Source organism: Sarcophilus harrisii, chromosome 1, assembly GCF_902635505.1.
Source record: "Sarcophilus harrisii chromosome 1, mSarHar1.11, whole genome shotgun sequence".
NCBI classification, from domain to species: domain Eukaryota; kingdom Metazoa; phylum Chordata; class Mammalia; order Dasyuromorphia; family Dasyuridae; genus Sarcophilus; species Sarcophilus harrisii.
In genome coordinates, this window is record NC_045426.1 from 675,637,008 (window position 1) to 675,651,671 (window position 14,664).

At 33.3% G+C, this 14,664-nt stretch overlaps 1 protein-coding gene across 5 annotated transcripts in view; it reads right to left on the bottom strand.

Annotated features, from left to right (window-relative positions):
* Positions 1-14,664, bottom strand: part of LOC100933889 (E1A-binding protein p400-like) — a 136,130-nt gene that overhangs the window by 55,741 nt on the left and 65,725 nt on the right. For all 5 annotated transcript variants that reach the window (XM_031948373.1, XM_031948372.1, XM_031948371.1 and 2 more), the window contains 3 exons: positions 5,254-5,444; positions 4,556-4,733; positions 1,662-1,798 (listed from right to left, as the gene is read on the bottom strand). In XM_031948373.1, coding sequence (XP_031804233.1) covers positions 1,662-1,798; positions 4,556-4,733; positions 5,254-5,444 — 506 coding nt within the window. The remainder of the gene's footprint in view (positions 1-1,661; positions 1,799-4,555; positions 4,734-5,253; positions 5,445-14,664) is intronic.

Below are 14,664 nucleotides of genomic sequence, written 5' to 3' on the forward strand. Positions count from 1 at the left end.
GATGGGAAAAAATATTACATCTTTATTTTCATTAACTTTTAGTTCCTTTGTAATCTTATATATTTTATTTTACTCATTGAAAAATGTTGTTCTGAGAAGGGTTTCATAAGTTTCACCAGAATGATTGCCAATGGAGTACATGGCACAAAAAAGATTAAAAACCCACGGATTACACAGGGTCTCTGAAGAGCTGTCTATTGCTATGATTGTAACCTAATATAATAAACAGACAATCTTAAATTGTAGGATTAATATTTCAAGATTTAAAAACATAGGAGATATCAAAAGTTTTAGAAAAGACTTAAGGCTTAAGTTTAAACTATTATATGGAAAAAGTCTTTCTAGTAATTTAGGAATTTTCTTTTTAGGGGGGAAAAGTTCATTTTCCAATGAAATTGCAGCATTCTGTGATGGACGTAGTGGCAGCCTTGAAGGAGGGCTCTAAGTCTTGCCTCTGATAAATATTACCAATATTACCCAGACTTTGAACAAGTCATTTATTCTCTTCATGTACAAGGCAACTATCTACAATTTTAAGTTGCAGAAAAATTAGCTGTTGCTCTGCACTGGTTAAGTGAAATTCATGACCAGAAATTCTCCATTACCAATGTTTAAGATTCCATTAATTTAGTTAATATATGTCAAGCATTGCAGACTCAAGAAAAATACATAATATCTCCAAATTGTAAAGAAGCGCTACTCCAAAAATTCATTATGTGATTATGTGACACTAAGAGCTATTCTTACACAAATAATGTTGTAAGTTATGGTTGGATTCCTAAGGCTATTCCCAAAAGTCATTTTAATCTATAAATACTATGTTTCATTTACATGAGTTAGTATTCTTTGTAGTACATACAGAACACTGTACTTCAAATGATTTTCTATGTGCATAGTAATCACCATACAATGATTGCAAACTGTCCATACTTTAGTAATAGGTTTTTATACTTGAAATGATTCATCCTTTAATGCCCAACTCTCTGATCATAAGATTCTGAACTGAGCTAAGATGGTGCTCAGAAAACAGGAGATCATCTTGAGAATTTGGCAGGACCTGAATTTATGCTCCAATGGCAAAACCTTCTAGAACTTAGTTACCTTTATATTATGAAAAGGCATTAGAACAGTATATCCTGCATCCAGTATATTAGCATTTTATTGCTAAGAAAATGTCTTTGATTTCTAATTCCTAATGACTATCTGTCAAGAAAGTAACACACAACAACTAAAAGAATTTCTCATTATCCAGACAGAAATCACATCTCTCCACACACCTCCCATCTGTGGTCATCCTAGAAATCGAGTTATTTGTATATATACTGGATTTTTGTAAGTCAAAATCTCTACTCTCAAAGAGCTTACAATTCAGTAATGATTTCACAGAATTACAATATCTCAGAATTGGAAGGGACTTCAGAGACCATCTCTTCCAACTCAAACCCAAACAAAATACCCAAAAAGCCAAATAACCTTCTGGCCACTGCCTCAAGACTCCCAGAGGAAAAACCAAATATATTCCAAGATAGGCTCTTTAAAAGATGTCCTTTCATATAATGCATAAAATATGCTATTAAAAACTATATTCCTGGTCATGTCTTACCTATTTAAATTTTATACTCTTCTTATGAATGTGACTTTTTAAAAGTAAAAAATAATACCTGTCTCTTTGCTTTAAGTTCTCTATGACTGCCAAAGTATAAAAGAATTTTCAGCCCAGGGCACCAGCGTTTCAATTCAAGCTCCCATTTTAGTATGTTGCAACTTCTCACAACCACAAGGTGGGGGCCCCAATTACCTGCAGAAATAAAAATGATTCTTGGTGTGTCAGAGTTTCAACATTTTAACTAAAATGCTAAGAAATTAAGATCACAAATAAATACTAATATTAAATAGCATTGTTACTCATTAACATTTACCATTAAAAACATTTATCTCATAAACAACGGTGTTCTTAGCTATGCATTGCCACAATTTGAAAGCAATCACAAGATCCTGAATGGATGCTAGTCAATAACTAATTTGATGCTAATTAATGGTAGGTCTGTGGTCACATCAAGATACAGCTATTCCACTCAACAAAGATAATTGTGACCCATCTCTGCCTACACACACTGTATATAACTTTCCCATGTGCCTCTTATCCACATTCTCCCATAATAATTACCTATCTATTCCATAGTTAACAGTGGCAACTCATGGCTAAAAACACTATGTTCTTACACTATTCATCAAAGGATGGCAAACTATGTTCTTATAATGATAGACAAAGAATGGGCAGATAGGGGTGGGTTTCAATCTACATACAGCAGGAATATCTACCCTGGTGGGATCCCAGATGCACAAAGTACAAAGTTCTTTGTAAAAATGAGGTAATCAGAAGTTTGGAGAGTGAACTAAGTACAAGTCTGGCAAAAGATCTTTGAAAACCATAAATAGATCTATACAAAAATTATCAACTTACAGTCAAAAAACATCAGTGGAACCTAAAGAAATAACATACCTGGTCTAATTTCTTGAAATTGTTATTTGCTAAGCTAAGTGTTCATAATAGTGTAAGTAATCAGTCAATAATTATTTATGAATCACGCACTATGCTATCAACTGGTTCAGCTGAGTGAGTCCCACCTTCATTTTAAAGTCTATAGCCATTTTTTATCTTCCCTCCAGAGAGGCAAAGGAAAGGAGAATCCTTACTTTTCTAAGTAATCAGTTTCTCCACCTAACACTATTAAAGCCAAGGAATCTTCTGTTTCTCCATCCTCATAATTAGAAAGAGAACATGAAATCAGTTGCTTAAAGGGCACTGCTATCTAAAAGATCACAGGGCATATAACTGCCCACTTTCCCTCATCTCTTATTTTGGGAAGCCACATGTTTTAAAGCAATGACCCATGACCCAGATCACCTAAATTCCTCAATGTCTATAGCATAAATAAAGTAAACAAAGCTCTCTGAGCTTTAGTCTACTCAATTTGTAAAATGTAGATAACACACGTACTTTCTACTTCCCACGACTATTATAAGTGCATTTTTAAAACATAAAGCACAATAATAAATGATACTTATGATTAGCATCACCAAAAAACATCAAGTATAAAAAAAGTATATAATAATCCAAGATCATGGACTGAGACCTTGAAGAAACCTTAAAGGTCATCAAACTCAACCTCTCATCTTAACAGATGAGTAAATTGAGACACAGAGAAGTTAAATGACTTGACCAATGCCACACAGATACTAAGGGTATGAGGAAAAATTTGAACTCAGTCTTCCTACTACTGTACATACTGCCCTGGGCTTGATCTTAAAACATGTGAGAAATATTATCAGCACGTGTATGTTACATAGCTATTCCTAATATGAAAAAAAAAAACACACTGCTGTTATTTCAAAAATACTAAGTTCTTGCTGTGTGACCTTGGGCAAGTCACTTAACCCCAATTAGCTCAGCCAAAAACAATACTAATTTCTTTTGTTTTGATTAGGAAACATTATTACAAAATTGCACTTGCATTTCATAAGAGCATTTACATTTCATGAGAGCCAATGTGATAATATAATGAACAGAGAAATGGCCTAGAAGGGAGAAAGACTTTGGGTTCAAGCATCACCTCTGACACATCAAAGTGACATAACTATTGCCAATCATTTAACCTCTCAGTTGTCAGACAACTCTCTAAACCTAAATTGAAAAAAAAGTGCTGATATCTGGGAGCTAAAATCACATATTCAATCTCTATCCCTAGTTTTATTACAATTTCATATTTTGAATTACAGCATAAGATGTTCTTTCAACATTTTAATAAATTAAGGCTGTAAAGTAAAACCTTAAATATTGCTTGTTCCAACTTTAGTATAAATAGAAGAAAAATTAATTTTTTGCTTATTCTTCTTCCTACTGGAATGATAATAATTAGCATAAGACTTTACAGTAATATTTTAGTTTCTGATGATTTTTATTGAAGGTTTAATGTTGTATATTATTAGCCCAAGAATATGTTCAAAATTCACTAACACACACACACAGAACACTAACACAGACACACACAACGACAAAGACACACCCTATTCCTCTTTAATTATGAACAATTAGGTAAACAAGAAAGAAAAATCACCAACTCCCCCTCCCAAACAATGGTACAAGCTTAGAGTAGTACATCAGGATAATAGAATTAGGGTGCAAGAAAATGAAAAGTAAGCTAGAAACCATAAAAGAAAAAACAGTAACTAGAAAGAAAGGCTAGCTAAAAAACTTATAATACATTTGGAACATGTTGTACTATTGCCCTTCCAGGTGCTGTGTTCCCCTTGATTTACTAGAATATTTCAACGATATCAGAGGGAAGAAGCTTGATAGAAGATTCTAAAGTCCCAGAAAAAGGAGTATTTACATTAACACTATATACTTATTATTAACCAAACTCTGAGTTTGCTATTGGATATTAACTGATTAATACAGGACATTAATCCACTACTGAAACTCATGCACACACACACACACACACACACACCAGTGCACATAACAAAAGATATTAAAAACTAAAACTCTTACCTTCATTACAAGCTAGATGTGCAAAAAAGGCAATAACCTGCACAGTCTTGCCAAGCCCAGCATCATCAGCCAAGATGCCATTGAGATTCTTCCTGTAGAGTTTGGCTAACCAGTCTAGCCCAATCTTCTGATACTCTCTTAATGCTCCATACAATAAAGATGGAGTATTAAAATTGATCTGTAGAAATCACATACAAACAATTAAGGAATGCTACAAACACAAGCATGTGAAACACCACACATATTGCCAGACTTTTATCATGGATTGCTTAGTTTTAAAGAATTGTTTCTGCAGTAAGACATTATACTTTAGGAGAAGGAAAAAGGAATATTTTGAAAACTGTAGGTGATATAAAAATGAAAGACCTCAAAAAAAAAAGCATACTAAGAAAATTAAGAAAGGATACCTTGCAGAAAAGATAAACAGCTTTTTAAAAAGATTAAGATAAAATTTCTCAAATATAAAGTCATCAGATCCCAGGAAGCTAAAAAAAGATTATTCCAATAAGAAAAACACATTATGAGTCTTTGTGTCCTATTTAAAATAGCAAGAAAAGGTCACTTTGTTATCTGTTACAAGATTTTTTTTGGATAAGAAGGCAAGAATTTTTTTGGGGGAAAAGGCCCACCCTTTCCTCACATGCTATCCATAAACCCTATTTTCTCTTCCCAGCTTTTATAAAAACTATAAGCATTACCGAGGTGGTGATCCGAGCACTGCCTTTGGGCAGTACAGCCTCTGCCAGAGCAGCTACTTCGGTAATGTCTCTTGTGTTTGGTTTCATAATATTTGGTCTCTCCACACCTTTACACTGATCAATGATGAGAAGTGAGTCAATGAGAACCATTTCCTTCTGACAAACTCTGTCACCTGTAGAGTCTTCTGTGTCTAGAAAATGCAACAAAGTTCATGAGGCTGCAGCCAGTCATAATTTTATAAATGAACTTCTAACATCCAAAAGGACACAACAAGACAACGTATTGCAAGTAAAGGATTAAAAAGAAGACAATTACCTGCCTCAGGCATTCATAAGTAATTAGTAAAAATCACTTAAGATGAGCTCTTCTCAGAGAAAGTAACATCATGAACTCCCCAAAAAACAGGTTTATCAAACCTGACTACACCAAGAGGTTCCTGGATAGCTCCTTGCAGTTAGTTCCCAACATACTGAAAAAGTGCACAATATGACTTTTGTACAGCTGTGTAACAAATGACTAAGGGGCCACATAAACTTCTGCTCTAGAATTAGGCCCCAACCTTCCAAATTAAAGTAACCAAAAGCCTCAGCAACCCCTTACAAATAAACAACATATTTCTTCCACAGTGTACAGAGAGAACAAAGCACTTTGCCACTTACATAGAATAGACCCTAATTTTCCCTGAAAAACCTGTCTTGTGCTAGATATCCCAGGGCTACAAGGCCTTGAAAGCCCTTATCCACAAATAAGATTCCCTTTCTTCCAGTCCTTTCTCTCCCTTCACCCATACAGTGCCCACAAATTATTGTTAAAACATCAATCATAATATTTTTGCAGGAAATTAAAATAAACAGTGACTCAAATAGCCATTAGTGGTTTGATATCAACTTGAAAAATCTCCACTGGACTATAAAGGAATCTGAATTTTACTCTATGTCTTTTTAACATTTTTATCAATATTGTGATATGCTCATCAAATTTTTAGATAACACAGAGCTAACAAGAATAGCTATCAAACTGATTCATAGTTAAGATACAAAAAGAAGGGAAAAAATACAGACTACAATGATAGGATAAGTCTGAGATTAAATTGAACAGTAATAAATGGATTTGGTTTCAAAGAGTCAACTTCACAAATGTCAAGTTTTTTTGTATATCTGAAAAAGACCTGAGAGTCTTAGTATACTTGAAGTTTAATATAAATTAGAAGAATGATGTAAGACTCAAGAAAAGCTTACAGAAATTAGGAGGTATTCTGTCCTTTATCCTGGCAAGATTATATCTAGAGGACAGAGTTCACTTATAGGCACCACTTTTTAGAGAAAATAGCAAGAGAAGAGCCCTTGCTCTAAAATGCAGTTTCAGGGCAGCTAGGTAGCACAGTGGACCTGAAGTCAGGAGGATCTGAGTTCAAATATGGCCTCAGAAACTTACTTGCTATGTGATCCTGGCAAGTTACTTAACCCCAATTACCTACAAAAAAAAAAAAAAAAAAAAAAAAAGGGAAGAGGAAATGGAGGAAGAAGAGGTAGAAGACGAAGAGGAAGAAGAAGAAAATTCTAACTGCCAAAGTCAATGTATGCTTTTACACATGCCATCCAATCCACCCTATTATTCCTATTTAATTATACACCCAACTCACTCAACTTACAGGATCTAAAACAAATGTACTGATATATAAACATAATGATCAGTTAATTTTTATGACGACACAATAAGTGCAACAGACATTTTATCCATTTAGTTTTTTTCTTAATGAACTATCAGATACAACTTTTTTGAATAATCATGGATCTCACTGAGGAGATTCTATCATGTAAAACTAGAGGTGATATACTCTAATCAGCATAGAAGACCAAATAGGACTTCAAAAGATTGATTGATTCTTAACAAAGATATATGACTGACTAGAAGCATGTGATAAGACATAATATTTTCACCCAAAGTAGATGTCTTAATTTATTTTACTTAACTATACTTGTTAGCTATAAGGAAGGACTATTAGGGAAAATGATAGCAATGGGGGAAAAAATCAATAATGGGGGAAAATAAAAGCTAGAAGAGGACAAAAAGGGATAATTTTATTACTATAACATCAAATGTAATATTCACTTTGTTAAAAGAATCTGTGTGTCTAATCGGAGGAAAGGATCTACTACCAACAAAGCTTGATTCAGGCTTTCCATAAAACATCCAGAGACTCATTAGAGTCTCTGACCTTCTGACTAGACCCTGAACAAGTCACTTAACTTACTGACCTCAGTTCTCTCATCTGTAAAATGAGCTGGAGAATGAAATGGCAAACCATCCCAGTATCTTGGCTAAAACAACCACAAAAATACTACTGTTATTATTTGTTCTGAGTCAAGTGGTTTTGGGAGGTTTTGTTAGTGGTGGTAGTGGTGTTGTTTTTGTTTTTGTTTTGCAATCAATGATAAAAAAAAAAAAAACTGAGGAAAAAATGCAGTTTTCTCATTTCATTTCTGTCCAGAAGTAGGAGGATCATCCAAATTTTGATTAATTGCTTTTTTTCCTTCTATTTTTTTATTCATTTTCATAAGAGATGGTTCTCTGTAAAGTTTCTTTATGCATTTGCAATGCCTTGAATCACTTGAGTCTCAATGCAAGCTTTTCATCAATTTATTTTCATTTTCCACTGCTTTTCATCATTTTTTAAGGGGATACTGTTTATAGTCTTCCACCATCCTACTTTTCATAATGCTTACATTCAAAACAAATACTGTCTTTTGTTGTAATCTTTACAAACTAAGGCTGCCTCCAGAAAACCTTCACAGTCTTTGGCTGAACTTTTTCTCTTTCTGGCATGATCTGGGGTGCACAGAACAAAACAATTTCAGAGCTCCTTTGGACTCGAGGTTATGACAATTATTTTACATCAGTTAAATATGTACAGGAAATGTTGACTTAAGATACATATTTCTGCTTTTTTTAATGGTCATTTTTCAACAATGACAAGTCATAATATTACCTAAACTAATCTATTTATTTAGCGCTATACCAATCAGAGTCCCAAAAAACTATTTTAATGACCTAGAAAAAATAACAACAAAGTTCATATGGAAAAACAAAAGGTCAAGAATTTCAAGGAATTAATGAAAAAAAAATCAAATGAAGGTGGCTTAGCTGTACCAGATCTAAAATTATATTATAGAGCAGCAGTTACCAAAACTATTTGGTATTGGCTAAGGAATAGATTAGTTGATCAGTGGAATAGATTAGGTTCAAGGGATAAAACAGTCAACAAATATAGCAACCTAGTCTTTGACAAACCCAAAGATCCCAGCTTTTGGGATAAGAACTTACTGTTTGATAAAAATTGCTGGGAAAATTGGAAACTAATATGGCATTGATCCATACTTAACACCGTATACCAAGATAAGGTCAAAATGGGTTCATGACCTAGGCATAAAGAATGAAATTATTAATAAATTAGAGGAACACAGGATAGTTTACCTCTCAGACCTGTGGAAGGGGAAGGTCTTTATGACCAAAGCAGAACTAGAGATCATTACTGATCACAAAATAGAAAATTTCGATTATACCAAACTGAAAAGTTTTTGTACAAACAAAACTAATGCAGACAAGATTAGAAGGAAGCAATAAACTGGGAAAATATTTTTACAGTCAAAGGTTCTGATAAAGGCCTCATTTCCAAAATATATAGAGAATTAACTCTAATTTATAAAAATCAAGCCATTCTCCAATTGAAAAATGGTCAAAGGATATGAACAGACAATTCTCAGATGAAGAAATTGAAACTATTTCTAGTCATATGAAAAGATGCTCCAAGTCATTATTAATCAGAGAAATGCAAATTAAGACAACTCTAAGATACCACTACACACCTGTCAGATTGGCTAAGATGACAGGAAAAAATAATGATGATTGTTGGAGGGGATGTGGGAAAACTGGGACATTGATGCATTGTTGGTGGAGTTGTGAACGAATCCAACCATTTTGGAGAGTAGTTTGGAACTATGCTCAAAAAGTTAGCAAACTGTGCATACCCTTTGATCCAGCAGTGTTACTACTGGGATTATATCCCAAAGAGATTATAAAGAAGGGAAAGGGACCTGTATGTGCACGAATGTTTGTGGCAGCCCTTTTTGTAGTGGCTAGAAACTGGAAACTGAATGGATGTCCATCAGTTGGAGAATGGCTGAATAAATTGTGGTATATGAATATTATGGAATATTACTGTTCTGTAAGAAATGACCAACAGGATGACTTCAGAAAGGCCTGGAGAGACTTACACGAACTGATGCTGAGTGAAATGAGCATTATATACTTCAACAACAATACTATATGATGACCAGTTCTGATGGACCAGGCCATCTTCAGCAACGAGATCAACCAAATCATTTCCAATGGAGCAGTAATGAACTGAACCAGCTATGCCCAGAAAAAGAACTCTGGGAGATGACTAAAAACCATTACATTGAATTCCCAATCCCTATATTTATGCACACCTGCATTTTTGATTTCCTTCACGAGCTAATTGTACAATATTTCAGAGTCTGATTCTTTTTGTACAGCAAAATAACGTTTTGGTCATGTATACTTATTGTGCATCTAATTTATATTTTAATATATTTAACATCTACTGGTCATCCTGCCATCTAGGGGGGGGGTGGGGGGGTAAGAGGTAAAAATTGGAACAAGAGGTTTGGCAATTGTTAATGCTGTAAAGTTACCCATGCATATATCCTGTAAATAAAAGGCTATTAAATAAAAACCAAAAAAAAAAAAAAAAACCAATGACAAGTCATTTTAAAAATTATTTTCAATTGTAAATATTCTCCTCATCTTTAGATTTTCAACTCAATGTTGATACTGATCTTTGCTCTAACTAATGGATGGTCTCACTATATAGAAACAAATGGTTCCAATGTTCCAATGGATTTATTTACCATTTTCATGCTAATGGTTTTCAAATCTATTGAACAAACTTAACCTCTCAGCTGAGCTCCAATCTTACATCTCCAATTAACTGCTTTTCAGACTCAAAGCAGACATCTTAAACTCAGTATGTCCAAAACACAACTCATTATCTTTCCCTCAAACTTTTTCTTATGTCATGAAATTTGGTAAACCATTGATTATATCAGCTGCTGTTAAAAAAAAAAAATCAAATGTTCATAATCTGGATGTCAGAATATGAATTATACTTGAATTAATTATACATGAAAAAGAAAGAAAGATTTTTTTAAATGGGTGTGAAAACTGCAAGGTCACTTTATAAGCCCTGCTGACCACAGACTGTGATATTCTGAAGTACTCTAAGAAATTACAAACTTCAGGCTTGCCTACATTTTAAAACGAAGTTTCACCTAAAATTATTTGGCTGTCACTTTTGAAAATTGCAAAAATATTGGTTAAATTATTAGGGTCTAATTCCAATAGGCTTGTGATGGAGAGAGGTAACTGTACCTACAGAGAGAGTACTGTGGGGACTGAGTGTGGATCACAACATAATGTTTTCATTTTTTTAATGTTTGCTTGCTTTTTGTTTTCCTTCTCGTTTTTTTCACTTTTCGATCTGATTTTTCTTGTGCAGCACGATAATGTGAAAACATGTGTAGAAGAATTGTACATGTTTAACACACTGGATTACTTGCGGTCCAAGGGAAGGAACTTGAGGAAGGGAGGGAGAAAAATTGGGAACACAAGATTTTGCAAGGGTTAAAGTTGAAAAACATTTCTGCAGGTATTTTGAAAATGAAAAGCTATTATTTTAAAATTATTAGGGTCTACTTTTAGCATTGTTTAAGTTGGAATTTGTTTGTGCCAATTAGAAATTTATTTTAATTATGATGTTTTGGGGATTTAATTATGATACTTAAAGACAGACATTTTACACCATCTTAGTTTTGATAAATTTTAATTTATTTTTACTTTAAGGGTTGACTAAGAGATATCTGCCAGCTTAAAAATTTCCAACTAATTTCCTTCATCAAAGTTTAGTGATTATCTTTTTATATTACGACAAATTTTAAGTGGTTTCTGAGAAAGAAATACTTTTAGAAATGAATATTTAAATAAAAATCTATGTAATTTTTAGATCTGATAAACTTTGTCAGTGAATTAATTATAATAACTTGATGAGACTGATAACCAGTGTTCCCAGTCTTACTGTGATTAATGAGACTTCACTGTTTTTGAGGTGAAACCTTTTCTGGAGATCCTGAATATTCTTTTTGAGTCTCAATATTAGTTTTATTCATTTAATCTTAAATGAATACATGAAGAAAAATGTCAGCAGTCAGCAGCTCAATGCATATAATATCTAAGATCTATGGCTAGTGAGTACCTGTCCCTGGGAATAAGGGTGAGAAGAGGTGGAGGGAAATAAGGAATACTTTAGGAAGGCTATGGTTGGACTCTCAATTCATTTTCTCATTCAAGAAATCAGCCCACCTGGCTCCATATACTAGACTACTTATTTATATTGATGTAGGCCTTTAAAAAACAATATTGATGTGTTAATAACTCTAAGACAAGATAAATTGTAATTTTTTTTTATGATGAACATCTGTTACCAACTGAGATTATAGTCAATATATGTTATCTAGGATATGTGATTCTTAATAACTAAATCTATTCAAAGCTGTGATTACTAGAACTTGCTATTTGAGACCATATGGGGTTGTAACTGATATTATTCTGAGTCTGACATCAGATATGATGACCTAGGAGTGTTATTAGTCATGATGCATGATGTCAAGAACCATATGAAATTAATACCCATGAACTGCACTGAAATTCTAATAGAAAAGATTGAGAGGATGAATCTTGGTGTGGATTGAGGTAGAATTCTCCTGACTCAAATTCTCCAGAATGATATTTCCTCTTGAATGGAAAACATCCCACCTAGCTGACTTTAAACTTGGTTCAATGCTGTCAGCTATTATATGACTCTGGCCTGGAATTGACATCAAGATAGGGGCATATTGTATAGCTATGTCCCACATCTTTTATGGCAAATTTCTATTATCATGTTTGGTGATCAGTATAAATATAATAATAAACATAATATTTTAGGCTAATACTGAAGCACATCTCACTATAATAAGATGTAATTATAAAATTTGAGTTATTTGGTCTAGAATTTTAGTTCTTTCTATATTCTGAATTAGGTAAATAAGAATTTTGCCTTATCATCTTTTATTAGTTATAGTTTTCCACGTAAGATAAGGTCCTTTAATTTCTCACAATGATATGGCGATAATTAGGCAAGAACGTAAATTTGTGAAACCAGGATAAAATTATATTATTAAATGAGGTTAATTATCATAACTGTCTCAGTTCTGTGTTAACAAAGAAGAATAAAAATTGAAAATGTTTTATTATAAACAACTTATATGTACTATTCTTAAATGATATATTTATACATTGCTTTCCCAAAATCTTTTGTTACAATTGTAGTTAATATGGCAGCTTTAGAGATAATTCATTAAAATTCTTAGAAAAAGTAGCCTCCTAATAAAGGAATGAACAATGCCAAATATATAAACTGGATTCTAATTTTCAGTTTGTGTAAGAATTGGATGAGGATTTAGTTTCTACAGAATTACAAAAACTTAACTGGAAAAATACAGAGAAATGAAATTTAAATTAGAAAATTGAAATCTAAGAAATAGGAGTCTAGGAGTCAGAACAAGAAATGTAATTGGGATGGAGATTTTAGATATGAAAAGGAACCTTCTGGACTCCTCCATCCCCTTTTCTCCTTCCCCAGTTCCTACAGTTGTTATCTTCTACTCTAAGAATGTAAACTCCTTAAGGGCAGGGGCTGACTTTCTTCCTTCTTGTATTTGTATTTCCAGGGTTTGGTTTTAGTACAGGATGTGATCAAGGGTGGAGAATAAGAATAGGAAATATTAATGAGATGCAAAGAGAGGTAGAGATTCACACTTTTGTATCACCCAATTTATGGGGAATAAGGGGAAAGATTTGAGCTTCAGGACAGGAAATAAAAGACTGCCTCAATGGTTTCCTAAAATGTATCTATTAGTCTAGATACCTACTCTTGCAAGAATATAAAATAAAATCCTTCCAAGATTTAACAGTGAATCAGTGAAATTCTTGGAAAGATATTTGTTTCTTAGATACATCAACATGATAATTGGCTAAGCTAAAAAATGTAAATTCTCTGGTCTAAAAAGTTTGAAATTTGATTTTCTAGTAATAGATACATAAGGTCTGAACTGACTCCTACTAATTGACCTGGTAATTGGCAAAGGCAATTAAAAAGTATGTTAAGACCAAACTGTAAGAGATTTTTAGTAGAGAAGGGAATCTCTGCAAGTGATCTGAACTGGAGAAGCCAGTAAGCCAGAAACTGCTCTGAAACCACACACACATCAGAAGGCTGCATCAGATAAGAGTCAGCAGAACCAGACAGCTGTATGAGATGAGACTACTGAGCCCTATATACACATTTTTTAAAAACTATTTACTTTTTATCCCTTTTATCTGTAAGATCTACTTACCAAAGGGTTTTGCCCCTTTTGACCTTATCAATGCATCACATGGATCAAACTCTTTCCTTTTCCCCTCATAGTGGTTCCCTTCATAATCTCCATAATTAGAATCTTTGATGAAGCATCTGTCCTATCAGTGATTCACTGAAATTTTATCTCAATAGAATCAAATGGGGGAATGAAAGAAATGATTATTTGTCTTATATTAATAACTGATTACTGAAATTAATTTTTTTTATTTCCCTCATTCAGAAATAAACCTCATTAGTGTTATATAGTCAGTGATGTTATCTCCGCCTTTAGATTGTAAAGACCTTGAGAGCAGGAATTGCCATGTGTCCTTTTTTGGTACTCCCAGTGCTAAGCATAGTACCTGATACATAGTAAATGCTTAATAAGTTTCTTAAATTCAATTGATACAATTGCTTAATAGCTGTGTGACCCTACACAAGTCATTTAATCTCTGTTTGCCTTAATATACTAAAGAAGAAAATAGCAAACCACTCCAATATCTTTGCCAAGAAAACGCCCATGGACGGTCTGGCCTGTGGGTTCCCACAGTCATGAAGTCAGGTACAACTGAACAAGAAAAAGGTGCAGTTGATAACAGTGATGGACCTGGAATCTAGAAGAACTGAGTTCATATTTGTCCTAATACAATTAACAGGTGATATAACTCTGGGTCAGTCAATTAACCTCTTCCTGACTCAGTTTCTTCATCTGTAAAATATGGATAATGATGATGATAACAGCAACTCTTTCCTAGAACTGTTCTGAGAATAAAATGATACAATATTCATAAAATGCTTTGTATATCTTAAAGCACTCTGTAAATGTTAACTATTATTTAACTCAATTACACAAAAGTTAAGCTTCCATTATGCACAAGATACCATTACATGCTAG